Below are 16,925 nucleotides of genomic sequence, written 5' to 3' on the forward strand. Positions count from 1 at the left end.
TCTTTTTGGGTTTTGTTTTTATTCTTGCTTTGCTCTGTGTATAAATCAGGAGAGCCCTCATTTTATTGAAAGGTCTTTGGGTTGAAGCTTGAGAAAAGAAGAGAATCCAAAGGCCCGATTATCATCCATAAAAGCCCATTTCAGGTTTCCACCGTCTGTCGCTGACGGGGTCGTTGGGTAAGGTACGGGGAATGCTAAGGGCCCCCCAGGCCTGAGTGGCGGCCTGCCCCCACCGTGTGGGTTTGGGGGGAAGCAGTTACTCAATGACTCTGTCCGGAGTAGGTTTTTCATGGGACAGTCATGCAAGACTGAATGCATGGCCCCTGGGAAGGAGGCTGTTGGCCTCTGGCCCTTCCGGTGCCCCTCCCCCCGCTGAGGCCACGTGGGACTCCTGCCCCCCCCCCCCCCCAATCCTCGGAATGCACCGACAACACCCACCCTCGGATGGCCGGGGCGTTGACATTCAGGGAAAGTGCATTATAAATTCCTTGAGGAGGCATATTCTTTTGAGAGCCACAAATGAAAAGTGTATTCATGGGGAACACGTTCCTTTGTTGCAGGAGGAAAGAAGGACCGTGTTGTTGCCTTTAAAGGACAGGTTTTCCAACGCCCTGGGACGTGGGGTCCCGGGAGGAACGGACAGGCGTTTAGGACAAAGTTTAAGATGCATGTGTTCTTTGTGAGAAGGGCGGCTCTCAGAGTTGTCCCTCCCCACCCGCTGCCGTCCCCACCCCGTCAGACCTCACGTGCCCACACGGGGGCTGCAGCCACTCGGGCCCTGACCGTTAGCTTTGGAAACTGTCCTTGTTCCTTTTTATCTCGAAGAGGTGAGTTCTGATGAAAATCTAAGCTGGACACGGTGACGTAACACCTGGACGGTTCCCAAGTAAGAATGCAGCCAGAATATGCCCATCGCAGATTTCTCCATACCGCTGTATTTTAAGAGTTTTTGAAAGTCTGTCCTGCACTGATGATCTTGCTGTCATCTTGACATTCACTGTCAAGGCTCCGTTTATAACCTGCTCTCCGTTGTTCAGCACTGAGGATGATGTGTATGCCTCTAGTTTTGGTTGTACGGGATGAAGACCGTTTGTCATTTACTGCTATGGCGTGTCATCGGTCTTGTAGATTAATCACCGCGTCCTGTTTGCTGCCCTTAAATTCATTTAACACATTTTAGTTCTGCCGTAGCTCAATTCCTCATTGTTCGCGTAATATCCCAGTTGTGTAGATACGTTCTGTACTCTCGTGGGGAGTGTGGCGTTCAGAGGCGGCGGGAGGGACGTGGTAGGACATGTGTGTTGGGTCCTCCGGGCCGCGCGGCACCTGCCCCCGAGTCCACGGCCACTGGTGTCAGCGGGCAGGACCTGAGTTAGGACGGTGGGGGCCTTGCCGCGTCCTCTGTACGAGCCACACGCCTGTACGCTATGCTGATGGGTTCGATGCTGACTGCCTTCTGGTGATTGTATGCCAGTTTGATTTTGCGATGAACTTTTGTTTTATAGACGTTTCTTCCTTTTTATGCATTCATTAAACATTTTGACAGACCAACGGTGGTGTACTAATTGCTCGTGAATGTCCTAAGCTGCCTCCTTCCTGTTCCCTCCCTCCCTCACTACATGCATCACTGGTGTGGTTGTGGTCCCCTGATGGGACAGCCAACAGGTGAGTGTGCGAGCACCTGCCACCTGTGCACAGCCAGGTCTCTTTCTCGCTCGTGTGCTTTTGCACAGACATTCGTTTACTCTTTTCTCTCCACGGACAGATAGCTAAGCGTCCCGGTCTTTCTGCCGTGACTGCTCTCGTACTGCTCGACGTGTGCAGCGCGTGTCTGGGAGTGCCATCCCACGTGGGTGGGCAGACGTGGGCACTGAGCAGACTCCGGTCCCCTTTGTGTGTGTGGGACACAGTCCCCAGGGCAGCATTTCCTGAGCGACTGTGTGCCCCGCTGAGGGTACGTCCGAGGGGGTCCCAGGAACCCGGGCAGTCTGGCGTTGGGGGGCGTCAGCGAGTGTGAAGGTCATGCATAAGGTGGGTTGTGGTTGAACTAGGCACAAAAGCAAGAATGCGATTAATTTGGACGCACTGACCCCTCCAACGACCTCTGCCGGGAGATGCTCACCTCCTTCGACGTTCATTTCCATACAGGGCATCTATTGATTTTCCTTTTGGTAAAACATCAGCCATTTGGTGGCAGGAATTTCTGACCGGCTGATGGAGATCTTGACTTGACATCTCAGGGAGCGTACCCCACTCTCCGGAGCTCCCGGGAGCATCTAGGGCGTTTAACCACCGGAGAATCTCTGGTCAAACTCTGGCTCACATAGTAAGCGTTTCTCCACACGTCTACACCACACCCTTAGGTGCTCTGGAGCCTTCCTCTGCTTCCTAAGAAAGTCTGACGGGCAGGGAGAGTCACAGGAACGAGGGCTCCTCTCGGGGGCCCTTCTTGCCGTCGTCGCAGGCCCGTGGGCTGCGCCCCTGCCCGCACCTGTGCAGAAGAAGCAGGCCGAGCACCGCCTGCAGAGGGGGGAGGAAGCCGCGTTCCCCTCCTGCAGGTGCGGGGTAGGGGGGGTGTGTCTCCTGCAAGCCAGGCAGGTCCCGCCCCCCAGCCTCCCCGCCCCGAGCTGCGTGGCCAGCAGCCCACGGAGGCAGCTGACACAGACCCCCCAGCCACCTGACACGGCTCGAGGAGCTGAGCCCGTCCTTAAGAAGGGACGTTGTCCTAAACGGGGGAAACAAACTGGAGAATTCTTCTTTGCCTTTTGGCCAAGGGCGTAACAGACTTGCCTTTCTGCCACCCTCTGAGGCACGTCACGCCCTGCGGGGACAACCCGGCCTCATCAAGGCAGAAGCCACCCCAGGCGTACCCTCCCAGATGTACTTGAACCCAAATATTCAGTCGCCTTCCTCTTAAGTGCTCGGGACCCTGAACTAAACTCACCAGGGCTTCTTGCCGGAACAGAAAGATCCCCTCTCGCCGGGGAGGATCACTTGTGGGACGTAGAGCTGAGCCCAGACTCGCCCCAGAGTTGCCTCTGGAAACCCCGTGTGCTCACTTTGCAATAATACTTCTAGAGCGTCCTAACATTCTTGTGTGTCATAACCACTGTTCATTTCCACACATAACCAGCTGGTAACCTGTTTTTAAAACATTCATTTAATCTGTGGCCAACCTGAGACATCTCTTGAAACCTATTACGTTGATTTTGTCTCTTGACCACTGTAAGGCTCCTTCCCTCCCTCCCTCCCTCCCTCTCTGTCCCTCTCTCTGAAGCCTCTGTCAGTCTCTCTGTCTCTGTCTCTACCAGCTTCTCTGTCTCTCTGTCTCTGTTTCTCTCTGTCTCTCTACCAGCCTCTCTCTGTGTGTCTCCCTCTCTCACCCACGCACATACCATTCTGCGACGCGCAGACAAGAGGACCTCTCTGCAGGCCATTTACCTGGGTCCTGTAATACTGTCAACCACACCGCTCAAAATCGCATGACACGCAGGTACTGCCCTGGAGCAAAAAGAGCAGGGAGAACGCGACACTAGAGGCAAACGCTACTGAGGAAGATTTACAGCGATGGCGCTCAGAGTCCAGGTTAACGCGCAGCTCACGTCCAGGAACGTTACGTTAATATTAAGCTCCTCGGTCTCGGCGGCAGCAGGAGACGTGTCAGAGAGCGTGACCCCGCACCGTCGCCCCGCCTGACTTCGGCCACCGCGTTCCTCGCGGAACTACTTCCCGGCGCCCTGTGTCCCCCGCGGGGCGGGCGTGGTCTCGACCGTACGTCCCGCACGGAAGCGGCCACAGCTGCTCTACGGGGAAGAAGCCTCTACGGGCACCCGCCCCACGCAGCCCGGGAAAGCCCGTTAGCGCATCACACGGCCTGGAACGCGCTGCCTCCGCGCGAAACCTTACGGGGCTGGGCCCGCCGCGACCAGCGCTAAGGAACCTTGCTCACGTGACTGGGTCCGGAGCCCCAGCCTCGCCCCTGAATCTCTCCTCTCGCTCCTTTCTCTCCCTGCCGTCTCCTCCCGCCCCGCGCCCTTGGCGGCCAGCACCCATCATCCTCACACCGTCTCCCTCTGACCTCCATCCCCCACTAACCCTCCTCACCGCGCGGGGGCTTGCCGAGCCCGGTCAGGAGGGGACGTTTGCTGGAGGACTTGGGGGCTTTGCCGCTGGTGCCTCATGGACTCAACGGCCACTCTGTGTCCCCCGGCAGGTGCCCTGGCTCAAGCAGAGAAGGAGCCCTGTGCCCTCTCATGCCCGCAGCCAGCCCGGGCTGTGCAACATGTACCAGGTAAGACGCGCTGACCCTGCCAGGCCCTCCCCGTCCTCGGTCAGCACGGGCCACGTCCGGGCCGCAGCAGGTCGTGAATGCGTGGGGAAGTCACTTTTGCCAAAGCGAGTGGGGCAGCCCCTGAGGGGAAGCAGGCAAAGGAAAGGCGTGGTGGCAGAAAACCCTTCCAGGGACCTTTGAATCCGCAAGTGGGGTCCCGCGCAGGTGCCCGGGGCAGGGCCGGCCGCGGGGCCGGGGCAGCGGACAAGCCCACAAGGCCACGGGGGCCTCGGCGCGCCAGGGTCGACCCGCCCTTGGAAACCAGCGCCTAACACGCGTGGAGCCCTCGCTAGTTGGGTTGTCACGTGACGCGTGCCCTTGGGAAGTCGGGTGGCGGGTCGCTGTCCCCGCCCGGGCTCGGCTGAGCCTGTGCTGGGACGAAGGACAAGCCACTGCCTGTCCTCTACTGCTTGCGGCGTCTAGAGCCCCCGGGCCCGTCTGGCTGGCAGGGGGGCAACGGGAAAGAGGAGGCCCTAAGTCGGGCGGGAGTAACACTTCTCCTTGCTCGTGGGGGCGGCCCACACACAAGCTGGCGGCCACAGGCCTCCAGCGGGCGCCGGACCCGGATGTCTGAGTTTTTCACCTGGGAGAATGCAGAAGGTGGGGAAGCGAGGCCCGGAGACTATGGACAGGACGGTGAGCCTGCTGTCCCCACGTGCGTGTGGAGAGTCCCCACCCGCGAGCGTCCACGTGGCGGCCGGCATCTCAGCTCCTGCTCCACTCGCTTTGGAAAGGGCTCTCTCAGCGGCGCCTCGGTCAAAGCAAACACCCTACCCAGGAGGTGCGTGGTCCCAGACACCCGGCAAAGCCACCGGAGTGCCAAAGCCACAGCAGTGTGTGTGACGGGACAGCAGTGAGCCCCACAGCGGAGTTAGAAGCCCCAGGCGGGGCTGGCTTGCTCCCTTCACCCTGCCGCCACCCGGCACCTCCCTGCCTCGTTCTCTCCTCCACTGAGGAGACAGTTGCCACCGGAAGCAGACAGATCCACGGAGAGGCCGAGACTTCGCCGGAACCGGCCAGATGCAAAGTCGAGGAACACAGGGCTGTGCTCCTGAGGTCATGTCAAGACACTTTCAACGGAATGTTGGTTTTCCTCTTTTAAAGAACTGCTTGGCAGAGAAAAAACAACACCCCTCTCCTCCACGTCCTCACCCCAGACTGACTTCTGTGCATCCGTCAAAAAAACCTGACCTGAAAGAAATAAACATTCTGCCCAACAGCACCTTTGCGGGACCACGCGGACACGTCGTAAGGCACACGGGACGCACTGCAGGCTCCTGGCAATGGGTCCTCCTCTGCCTTTATCCTTTATTCGGTCACAGAGACCCCGTTCCGGTCCAAGTAGGATTGGGATTGGCTTTGGAGGACGTACACGAGAAGGCTGTTAAAATACGGAAAGTACCGGCCAACTGTGTACATTTTCACACGCCTGTTAAGTGACGGGAATTCCAAGACAGAGCCTGAGCCGAAACCAAGGGCAAATTCACCGCACGGACCCAGCCCGTGGGCTCGACAAAGTCCTCGCTGACCCCGAAGGCCCCTCACGGGCTGAGTTCCAAGGGCCGTTGCGTCCGTGATCCACGCGGTGGGTGCTCAGGACGCGAAATGCTTTTCAGGAGGTGCTTGTGCTTCAGGTGCACACGGAAGGTGGGGCAGCCTGGTCTGAGGACCTCGGAACCCGCCCCCCGGAACCCCCTTTCCGCAGAGAGGGCCTCAGCAGGCGGCAGGGCCGTGCTCTTCTCCAGCTGGGGTCTTCTCTCTGAGCAAGAACTTCCCATTACTTGGAACGTCTGCCCCCAGCAGCTTGGGATCCCTTACTCTTTCAAGAAGGTGGGTGTGTTTACTGGAGGTCTGATGGCACCCGCTGTGGGGAAGGATCGCAAGGGCGGCACTAAACGGTTTCAAAATGCACTTGTCTGAGCCTCTGTGACCAAGAGCACTTGAAACAGGCTTGCGGAGGGAAGGAAGGCCGCTGGATGAAACCACAATATGAACAGCTGACTCTCAGCTCTCAGAACCAAGAATGCCTTCCCGCCCCTGTGGTTTGGAAACTCCAACGGGGTCGATGAGCACTGCCTTCCTACCTTCCAGAATACTCTTCCTTCTCTCTCTCTCTCTGTCATGGTCGATCTCTCTGCCTCTCTGCAAATATACCAAGAAAGATAGGAAAGCCTAGGAAAACCGCCATGAAATCAGAGGTAACCCATCCAAGGGCAGATCGGTCCCAGCGCTGCCCCCGGCCTTCGAGAGCCAACTCCCCACCAGGAGTTCTTGGATTCCAGGAGACTCGACATCTGTTCTAGGAATACAGAGCTCCACTTTTCCAGGGAGGAGCGTGACCACGGCAGGCAAGGAGGGGGTGCTACAAGCTGACGAGGAGGGCATCGTATTCGGGAACCCAAAAGCAAGTCGGAAAGGCAAGAATTCCAAGAGAGGAGCAGGGAGCACACCGGTGGAGGGGAACAGCAAATCCTGTTCTCCTGGGGGTCCCGCTCTGCACAGCCGGCCACACAGGGTCCTGCACAGGGTCCCCGTCTTGGCATCACTGCGTGAAGCAAGGGCCTGTGGACGAAAGAGGAGCGGGAGACGCCCAGAGCCGGAGGGTGCTATGGGTGTGCCGAGCCTTACGCGGGACACCTGGTCCCGCAGCCAGCGCCCTGCGTGTGGCCGCCACGTGGGCCCCGGGGACGAGCGAGGGGCAGCAAGGGGACGGCCCACACTCTTGCTTGGTCTCCAGCTCCCGTTCCCTCGGGCCTCGCCGGGGCCGGAGAGAGTGAGGGGTGGCCACCATGCGCAACAGGTTTAAGGGACCAAAGACTTCGCACTGCGGAAAAGCGCCAAGCACGAATCAGACACACGGGCCGTGGCTCTGCTTTGACCACCGGGCTCCCGTCCTCACCTTAAAGCATCAACAACAGCGAAAGCAGCCACGAGTGCTGCCCACACCGTGCGGATCCCGTGCTAATGGAGCGAAATAGTAGGGGCGGACGTGCCGTCCCAGCCCGGGAGCCCTGCCCCTCGGCCGCGCGAGGCCTGAGCTGCCCGGGAGGGACACGCGGTGGCCCCGGCAGCCGCAGGCCCCCCTCTGCCGCTCACCGGCTCTGGCCTCGGGCTCACCGGTTTCTGCCCTCAGACCCCAGTTTCTCGACCAGAAAATAAGAGTGTCAGATGACAGATCGCGCATGTTCCTTTGAGGACGACGGTGTGGCGGTGTTCGGGGAACGCCTGTAGCCGCACGTGGTGACTCCAGTCTTGCTGAGGCGGCAGCCATCAGGGCATGACTTCCTGTGCGCTAGGCTTGTTAGGAACAGAACCCTCATCACGCACACGGGGAGGCCTCCAGAGATTCCCTCGTGCTCCTCCTTGGCGTTTCCTGAGTCCGATTTCTTCATCGTCGCCGGACAGACGGCTCGGACAGAGTCGAATGATTTCGACGGCTGCACCTTGGGCGGGCGCTGGAGGTCTAGCCGTGGAGACCGGGAGCCCACCAAGCCCCTGGGGTGGGGGGGGGGGGCACGCAGGCCACCTGGATGTCCTCGCCCCAGAGGGGGCCGGCGGTCCGTTCTGCCCACCGAAGCCGCCTTGGGGACCCACGGCCCTTACTTGCCGGAAAGCGTTTTGCAACTTGCCTTTTCCTTCCAAAGAAGACTGTCCAGACCCCGCACCTCCGAACGTGCTTGTGCACAACCTGCGCACGAAGACAACTGGGTTCCAAGCCCAGGAAAGACGTCCAGGGAAATTGTTTTGGCTTCTGTCCCCCGGGAAGCTAGCCTGATGCTCCTGCCAGGAAGACTCTACCGTGCACGCTGGATACACTGAGGTCATTAAGCATGTGTGTCTGCAAGGGGCAGAAGTCAGAGCGGTGCGGGCCGACCTCCGACCCTGCCTCCCACCGCTTTGGAGGAGCCAGCAGGGAAGCGTCAGAGACCGGTGCTGAGCCGGACTCCGGCTCTGGTCAGCGCCCGCTGCCCCAGCTGTGCGGCACGGAGCTTTCCTGCGGGGAAGACCACCGGTTCCTTCCTCTACGAGCCGTCCCCAGTTTCCTGCAGCAAGCGGGCGGGGTGGGGGAGGGGGGCTGCCTGTGACAAGGTGGAGACGACACGCTGGTCCTCGCAGACGCGCTCCCACGCGGACTCCTCACTAAAACGCCCGTGAGGCGCCGGGTGCACCAGCTCGCTGATGGGAGACAGAGCCCAGGAGGGCGGCAAACTCTCCACCATTTCTCCCCAACTTGGGAACCGCTTCCCGCCCCGACGGGCACCCCTGGTCCACCTCCATCGCTCTCCCCTCCAAGGCACCCACTTCCCAGGATGAGGGGGTTGAGCACCAGGCACCGCGGGCCGCGACACTAGGCTGGCCGCGTCTCTCCACCCAGGGTGACGGCCTCAGGCTCGCATTTCAGTTCATTTCCCGGAGATCCTGGTTCTGGCCTCGGTCCCGCACCACCGGCCAAGGGAGGGAGAGCCGTCCCCGCAGGGGAGGCGGGCGGGGGGTAGTTTCCCACAGCTTCATTCTCTGCTGACCTTGGAGCTGGTCCCTCCGATCAGGGGACAAAGCGACAGTCCCTCCCGAACGCCAGGAACAGCACAAACCCCCGCACCACTCTACTGCCAGCAGCCCGCACCGGCCGGCGCTCTGACTTGCCAGTGTCCGCAGAGAAGGCCGCTTCGGGACAATCGCCAGGTAACCTAGAATTTCCATCTGGATCAAAGGTCTGCCTGTAAAGTCCTCCAGAAATAGAGAAAAGACATCCGCTGCCACTGCACAGCTCTCTCTCTCTCGCCAAAGGAAGAAGCCGCATCTTTAATTAAACTCACTCGAGTCGGCAATCCAGGAGCAAACATATTCTTAAACTTGCACAGGGCACCTTGCACATATCATCCGAACAGAAAAGAAGTCTCTCCAGTTTACAAAATCTAAAATGCCTTGACTTTGCCAACAACGGAAACGGAAACAAAAACTAACCCTGTCTCCCGAGGCACGGCAGAAGTCTGGACAAAATGGCATCATTGCTTCCTCTGGAAAACGTACGTGAACAGAACTAGTGAGCGAGGCCCAACGGGCTGTAGGAGAACCTCGTGTCCATCGGTGGTTTCTGGGAACACCCGGGGGCCGTGGGAGTCTGGGATGTGTGGATCAGAGCAACGCCCCTGGGGATTCCGCCCCACACACCAGGACCCGCTCTGAAAGGGACGAAGGTGACGCCTCGAACACCTCTTGGTCGGACCTGTCATTTTGTCCCCAAACTTGTGCCCCTTGGTGCACACGCTGGATTTGATACCACTTACCTCAGTGGCACCTGGGTCGACACCTGGGCCAGTGGCCACGGTGGGGACAGGAAGATGCCACGGTCCTTACCTCCCCGAGGTCGACAGGATGGGCGGGGGGGGGGGGGGGGGGGGGGGGGGGGGCTGGTCGGGCAGAGATACGGTAGGAAATAGGTGTGGCCGGGCGGGTATACGGAGGAGTCTTGGATAGAAAGAGGAGGCTGTTCAGGCACAGAGTCTTTCAGGAAGTCCTCCAGGAGGATAAACCATTTAAGCAAGATTGTTTGTGGACGTAAAGGGTTTGTACACGCCGTGGAAGAAGCATGAAGTAAGAGAGAAGGGGCGGAAAAGTATCCAGGTTTCGTAGTAAACTCTGTTCACGGTTCGTAAGTATGAAGTACATCGTATGCAAGAGCGTATGAGGACTCATGACCACTTTCACAAGAGAAAACCGTTGTGTTGATTCCAAGTCGTGCTCAGGTGTGGGCCACTCAGGACAATAATGACACCATTACAGTCCGTGGCTCCAAAGGGGAAAGGGACTAACCACGCGGCTCCCCGGATCTGAGTTTTCCGAGACCGCCACAGAAGCAAAGATTTCTCTGGGGGTAAAAAGCAAAGGGCGCATTCCTTGACTCCCGCCCTCTCAAGATGTCTGGGGAAACCCTCTAAACGGTAAGTGTCCTCCCTGCCACGCCGTGGGTATGGGCAGCGCTCCGTGTTGTCGACCCTGTCCGCTACACGAGTAAGTATCCAAGATATGTTTGTCTGTTGGACGGCTGGTCGGTGGGCTGGTTTCAGTGACAGGAACAAAGCAGAATGACGCGGATGAGACCGTCATTCGCGTAGAGCCATAACTTCCCATGGACAGTGGGAGCGAACTGGCTTCTAGCTTTCGGTGCATAGAACCGCAGCCTCTATACCAACAACGAGGCAGAGACATCCCGCTTCATTAACCAGACTTGCTCTCCTTGTCCCCAGCCATCACGGTTGCCAAAACAAGCAGGAACCAATTTTGGAGGGAAGAGCAGAGGGCACGGGTCCCCAGTGCTCCGGGCATTAGCTGACACCTCTAACTGTCTCCATCAACACGCATTAATTTTTCCTTATACACGAGAACATTTCTGTTTCTAGCCCATCGTACCTTCACAGCTTATCGTAAGGTAAGTCTCCTAACTTAAACAAAAATAAACCGAATAGACCTCCAGGTTTTAAAAATTTATTCTTCTTTCTTACCTTTCCCTTGGGGCGTCCGGCTAGCCCGTGAGGAGTGTTAGGTCGGGAGCATCAGCCTCTGTCCCACGTCGACCCCACAGGCACGGGCCCCAGACTCCCAAGTTAGAGACGGGCCGGCACGCGCCTTTTCCACTCGGGTACCAGTTGTCACACCTGTTAAATGGAGTGGCTGGTTCAGAGGGTGCCGTGCAACATTTTTGGTCCGGAAACAGCGAGGGTGAACGTAAGAATCATACGCCCCATATTTGAAAGCGAGTACAATCGCTCCCTTAATTCCCTTTTTAAATTGAATCCTTTGGGGGACACATGGAGAAACTCTTGGAACTTGCGTGACTTACGTAATGGGGAAAGTGCCAGCAACAAAAGCGTCCCTGCCGTTACCGTCGCCGGACGTCAGGGGCCGTAGCACAGAGTGAGGCCGCTGCAAGGGGTCTCCGTCGGCTCCGGGCTTCTCTTCACAGGCTCCGATGTTTGCTGAACACCAGCGAGCCGGCTGACGGGCCAGACCGGGAGCACGTCGGAGGTCTCGGCACCAACCGGGGCTTGAGGGGAGAGAGCCCGGTGTGAGGAGCAGCGAGCTCATTTCTTGTCCGTCATGTAGGAAGGACGGAGCTGATACCTGCCACACGCACTGCCAGGTCCGCGCCGGGTTCCAAGGGCCAGCGTCCCCCGAACTAGCGCGCGACAGAGTAAACGGCGGAGGGACCGAATGTAGTGTTAGTCAACGCGCGTGATCCGCGGGGAGCCGGGCCACACTTAATGATTTTTGAAAGACGGTCTAATATTGTAACATATCCCCAGTCGTCGCATGGTCGTGAACACTCTTGACCGTCAGGGACGGGGGGCTGGACGCACCAGAATGTGAAGTTTGGGCTGTAAAACACCGGCAAGAACAGATCCTCACACGGGCTCCTCAGCGACCCCGTGGCTAATCAAAGCCCTTGGTCTACACGTGGGTGATCTTCTAGCTGTCTTCATTTGTGCGCGTGCATCTAGTGATTTGTCACTACTGTCTCGGCTCCGCCTTTGCACTCACGCAACACCCCCCGTCCAGAAGAGAAAGGCCAGCCGTGAGAGGCCCAGCCCGGCCCGTGAGAGGGGGGGACCCGAGTCTCCCTGGGCTGTGCCTGGTGCAACAGGGGACACGCAGGCGCATCTCGGGGCCCGGGCCCCGTGAGCGCTGAGCACACAGACCGCCGGGACACACGGATTCACCATGATTCCCTTCCTTGACATGCTGATGGCTGACTCCCTCGACTTTAAATTCCTCTCTCAGAAAAGAAAGAAAGAACCAGAACTTTTTTTCCCTAACCACAAAACCCCAGGCACGGTGATATTAATTTTTTTCAAGATACACCATTTTCTTCTGAGAGGGAATGACTCCCATCAGTTTGTCTCTAATCAAATCCAAATGCAAGCGTGGTGTAGACTAATGTCTTCTCCGTGTTTTCGGGAGCCGGGCGCTGTATTCAAAGGAACGAATCTTCACCCCACCTGATGTGCATTGATCTTCAGATGTGTCAGGTGGAAACTAATCTCCTGTTATTACTTGTCAGTTTAAGAACTCCCAGCTCCCTGGCTAATTGGAAAACAGTTAAAAATCCCTTCCCGAGGTCTGGACGGAACGCGGAAGGGGCCTGGAAGCCAGTACATGAGCTCCCCCTGCTGGTGATGGACATTATCCCAAGTGGGGGGAAAATCCTGTTTGTTTTTCAAAAGCAACAGGATGACAGAGGTTAATGGAAAAAGCAGTTTACCCGCAAAATTTATGAAATGGTTGCTCTTTGTCCCCTGGCTTCCCTCCCATGGTGTTTAAAACTTCTCAGCATGACGTTATTTGCCATCAAGGAGTTGCTGTGTTATTGGTCATGATGCCAAAAAAAAAAAAAAAAAAAAAAAAAGGAACACAGTAGCACCCGTGCATCCTGAGACCGCGTTTCAGGGCACCTACACGTGGCTCTGTTTAGGCGCGTTAAGCCAGGTCTGAACATAGTTTCACCAAACTGAGAAACGAGGGTCATCCTTAAGTGGTAGAATTTCTTCTACAACCTTTCAAATTTTGACTTCTTTATATGAATGTGCGTTATTTTGCCCGTTAGCCGAAATGCTTTCAGTAGATTCTTTTTTTCGAATTTCGCTTGTCCAAAATGTCCAGCGGCACATGCCTCGGGGATACCGTGTGGAGACGGCCTAGCCTGGGGTGTAGACCTGTGGATGTGGGGTGGGGCTCCCAGGGCCTCCGTCTCCGCGTCTCGGCTCTCAGCCGATGGGGAGCCGCTGCCCTGCCCCTCACCCACGGCCCGTGGCCCACCTTCGAACGCCCTCCTTTGCCCGCTAACCTCCTACGGAGGAAACGAGCTCCCGGGACGGGGTAGAGGCGGGCGAGGGCACAGCAGTCTTGAGAAATAACTGGAAAATGTTAACAGTTTTGCCTCCTTTTCTTTTCAACCTTAGTGAACACAAAAGTTCTTCATCAGAGAATTACTGTGTGTCTTAAAAACTAAATGACAAAAACCGTTCCCCTGTTAGGGAGCCCCGGCCCAGTGGGCCAGTGGGACTGAGGGAGGAAACCGGGACAAGTCACTGGCCCGAGACTCGGAGGGTTTCCACAGGGGACGCCCGGCGGCCGCCGCCTGGCCCCCGCCCTTCACGCCCTTGCCCGGCCTGGCCCCAGCTGGACCGTGGGCCAACAGGTCACCCTCGTGCCCCGGGGAGCTGCCCGTCTTTCCTACAGACCTAGCATCATCCCCGTCCGTCCTGTCCCGGCAAACAGGTCCCCTTGTTCGCGGTGAGGGCTAAGGCTCCCCACAGACTCAAATATGACGAGTAACCAAACCCCGCTATCTTTCAAGTGACTCCGCAGGGCTCCCAGGGGCTCCCGCTGCTCTATGGACAAAGGTGCCGTGCTCTGACCACGACCTGAGCAGGGCCAGGGCAGGGCTTCGAGGGCCTCGGCCTCGCAGCCCAGACAGCCCTCCAGCCGCGGGTGGGCCCCTCGTCCCAGCAGAGCCCACAGGCCTTCGTCACGGTGCGCGCGCTACTCGAGCTCAGACCCCCTGCCGGCAGCTGCACTTCCCGCGGTGGAGGTGGGGGAGTCGGGGTCTGGGCGTCCCTTCTGCCAGGTGTCGGAGGCCACGGAAATGTGGCCAGACCACATCGGCCTCGCCAGATCTGGTCGGACCAGCGGCCAAAAGGCGGGAGCAACCCAAGTGCCGGTCAACGGGTGAACGGATAAACTAAATGCGGCTTGTCCGTGCGATAGAGCGTTATCCGGCCTTGAAAGTCTCGGAAAGAAATTTGACCCTAGCGACGACGTGGGTGAGCCTTGAGGGCGCGATGTTGAGTGAAGGAAGCCAGACGTAGCAGGGCAAATCGGATGAGATACCGAGAACAGTCACGTTCGTGGTGACAGAGAGTAGAGGGCGAGTGCCAGGGGCTGGGGAGGGGACTTAGTGTGTAATGGGGTCTCAGCTTGGGCAATAGAAGCTTCTGCAGGTGGTGGTGTCACAGTTGCACGACAGTGTAAATTTACTTAACGCCACCGCACTGTGCCCTCAAAACTGGCAAAGGCGGTAAATTTCACGTACATTTGACCACAACTAGAGACATATGTAACGGGTGGCTCAGATATAGCTGGCACCCCCACCCCCACCGCTGCGCGAGGGCATCATCACCATGACAACCAGGGTGTGTTTCGCAGCGTTTCTTCCTGTGCTCACCGCAGAAGCTCTTTAGTTAGTGATCCAAAAATAAGGAGGTTAAACACGAGGTCTAGCGTCTTAGGAAACGCCCTGAGGTATAAACCTCCCTGGAGAATGATTTTCCTTCCGTGGCTGCTCTTCACGGGCCCGGTGGTAATATTCGAGGAGGAAGACCCTCCAGTGCGTCTGGCTTCTCATGTGAGCAAATCAAAGCCCCAGCACACGTCGCGGCTTGCTCGAATCACACAGGCCTTGGTGCCAGGGCCTCCCCGACCCCCGCGGCGTGCTCCCCGCCGAGGCCGCAAAGGTGAGATCCAGCTGAAGGGGTAAGATGCCGACGGAGAAAGAACAGTCCGACGGCACGTGAGGTCTTGCAGCCTCAAGGGACCACGTTGCTCAGGAGACAGACACATGTGGAAGGTGAAGGCTTTCGAGGCAAGGGCGGCCTCGGGAGCAAGAGCTCGGGCCTGGAAATGAGATGCTGCATGTGGAGGGAAGGCCAGTTTGTTCTCTTTTATGGCGGGAGTGGCGTTGCCCTGGATGGATGCGCCATTTTGTTTGTCCTTTCTCCCACTGATGAACATTTGGGTTGTTTGCAGATTTAGGGATTATGAATTGAGCTGCGAAGAAACATTTGTGGATGCATTTTCTCATGAACGTAAGTTTGCAGTTAAGACTTAAATTACTTTTTCCCCTCAAAAATGGTGACCCATACTAGGAAAAAAAAATCACTTCCAAAAATATTTTTTTTTCCTTCTACCACTCAAAGCAGGATCATAGGGGAAGTAGATGGTTAACTTTATAAGAAACTGCCAAATGGTTTTACAGAGTGACCGCACCGTTTTTGCAATCTTGCCAGCAATGCAAGACCGTTTGTCGTTCCGTATCCCCTCCAACACTTAGTGTTGTGAGTACTTTTAATTCTCCCCGTTGTGATACATGTGTGGCCGTATCGCCCCATGGCTTTGATTTGCATTTTCGAATGGCTAATGATGTTGGGGATCTTTTCACATGCTTATCGGCCCCCCACCCATCCTGGTTCCTGCGGTGTCAATTCCATATTTTGTCCACCATTTTTAGCTGGGTTATTTTTTTTAACCACTGAGTTAACATACGCTGGTATGTTCTGCTTTCAAGTCCTTTGTCAGATGTGCGGTTTGCCAGTGTTTTCTCCAGCCTGTAGCATGACTTTTCATTCTCTTAATGGTGTCTTTTGCAAAACAACAGTTCTAAATGTTGATCAAGTCCGGTTTGTCAGCGTTTTTTATGGGCCGTTCTTTGCGTGTTGGGTCTAAGAACTATGTTTTCTTCTGAAATTTTATAGGTTGACATTATAGATAAAGATCTAGAATCCATTTTGAGTTAACTTTTTTATAGGTGTGATTTGGGATTGAGGTTCATTTGGGGGGTATGGAGAAGCTGTTGCCCCAATAACATTTTGTTGAAAAGACGGTCTTTTCTCCGTTGAATGGTCTTGCACCTTTCTCAAAAATCAACTGATCATATTTGGCAGGGGGGGGGGGGGGTTTTTTTGTATGCAGTGTGTTCCACCGATCTATGTGTCTCTCTCTCCTCTAACACCACACTCCCTTGATTACTATTACTGTATAGAAATCTTAAAATCAAGTGATGTGCCTCCTCGAACTTTATTCTTCTCTTCCGCAATTTTTTTGGCTTTTTTGGTTCCTTTGCGTTTCTGTATAGTTACAGAAACAGTTTGTCTACATCTAAAGAAAACCCCGCTGGGACTTTGGAAGCACATTAAATCTGTGGAGCAACCTGGGGAGAATTGACATCTTGACCATGTTGAGTCTTCCCATCCATGAATATGGTACATCTCTCTGCTCACCCAAGCCTCCTTTGCCTTCTTCCTCCAGCCTTTCCTGGTGTTGAGCAGAGGGATCCTATACTTGCTTTTCTAGATTCGTACATAACTTTTTGTTTCTTTGATGCTATTACACATGGTAGTGTTTTCAAATTTTCCTCTTTAGCTGTTCTTTGCTTAGTATATAGAAATATGACTCGCTAAACATCATTTTAGTACCAGGCCACTAAAAATATATCAATGTAGTCGTAACTGTGTGACTACCTCAGATTACTTGTGCAGCTGACAATTTACAGCCCGGAGCCCAAGTCAAGTCAGTCTTCACTGGGCATGTAACAAAAGAAGCGTGTGATTCCCAGACCATCCTTCTAGTGACTTAAGATCAATTCTTTGTGTGAGGCTCTGTATGGAAAGCGACCTAAGCAGTCTGCTCAGGCCGGCAGGGCACAGGACACCTTGTCCACAGCACAGCGAGATGTCCAGCCAGAGAGAAGATGCCGTATTTGGTGAGGCAGAGCAGGGGTGGGCGTGGAGGGAGAGCAGGGGGTGGGCGTGGAGGGAGAGCA

At 56.3% G+C, this 16,925-nt stretch overlaps 1 protein-coding gene across 11 annotated transcripts in view; it reads left to right on the top strand.

Moving 5' to 3' along the window:
• The window catches only part of MBP (myelin basic protein), a 116,175-nt gene that overhangs the window by 86,077 nt on the left and 13,173 nt on the right, over nucleotides 1-16,925 (top strand). For 8 of the 11 annotated variants that reach the window (XM_049619278.1, XM_049619279.1, XM_049619283.1 and 5 more), the window contains one exon: nucleotides 4,214-4,291. The exons of 2 other annotated variants lie outside the window; for them this stretch is intronic. In XM_049619278.1, the coding sequence (XP_049475235.1) occupies nucleotides 4,214-4,291 (78 nt within the window). Of the gene's footprint in view, nucleotides 1-4,213; nucleotides 15,193-16,925 lie in introns of all 11 variants that reach the window. One more of the 11 variants, XR_007455209.1, reaches the window with a different exon arrangement.

Source organism: Panthera uncia (genome assembly GCF_023721935.1).
Source record: "Panthera uncia isolate 11264 chromosome D3 unlocalized genomic scaffold, Puncia_PCG_1.0 HiC_scaffold_8, whole genome shotgun sequence".
NCBI lineage: Eukaryota > Metazoa > Chordata > Mammalia > Carnivora > Felidae > Panthera > Panthera uncia.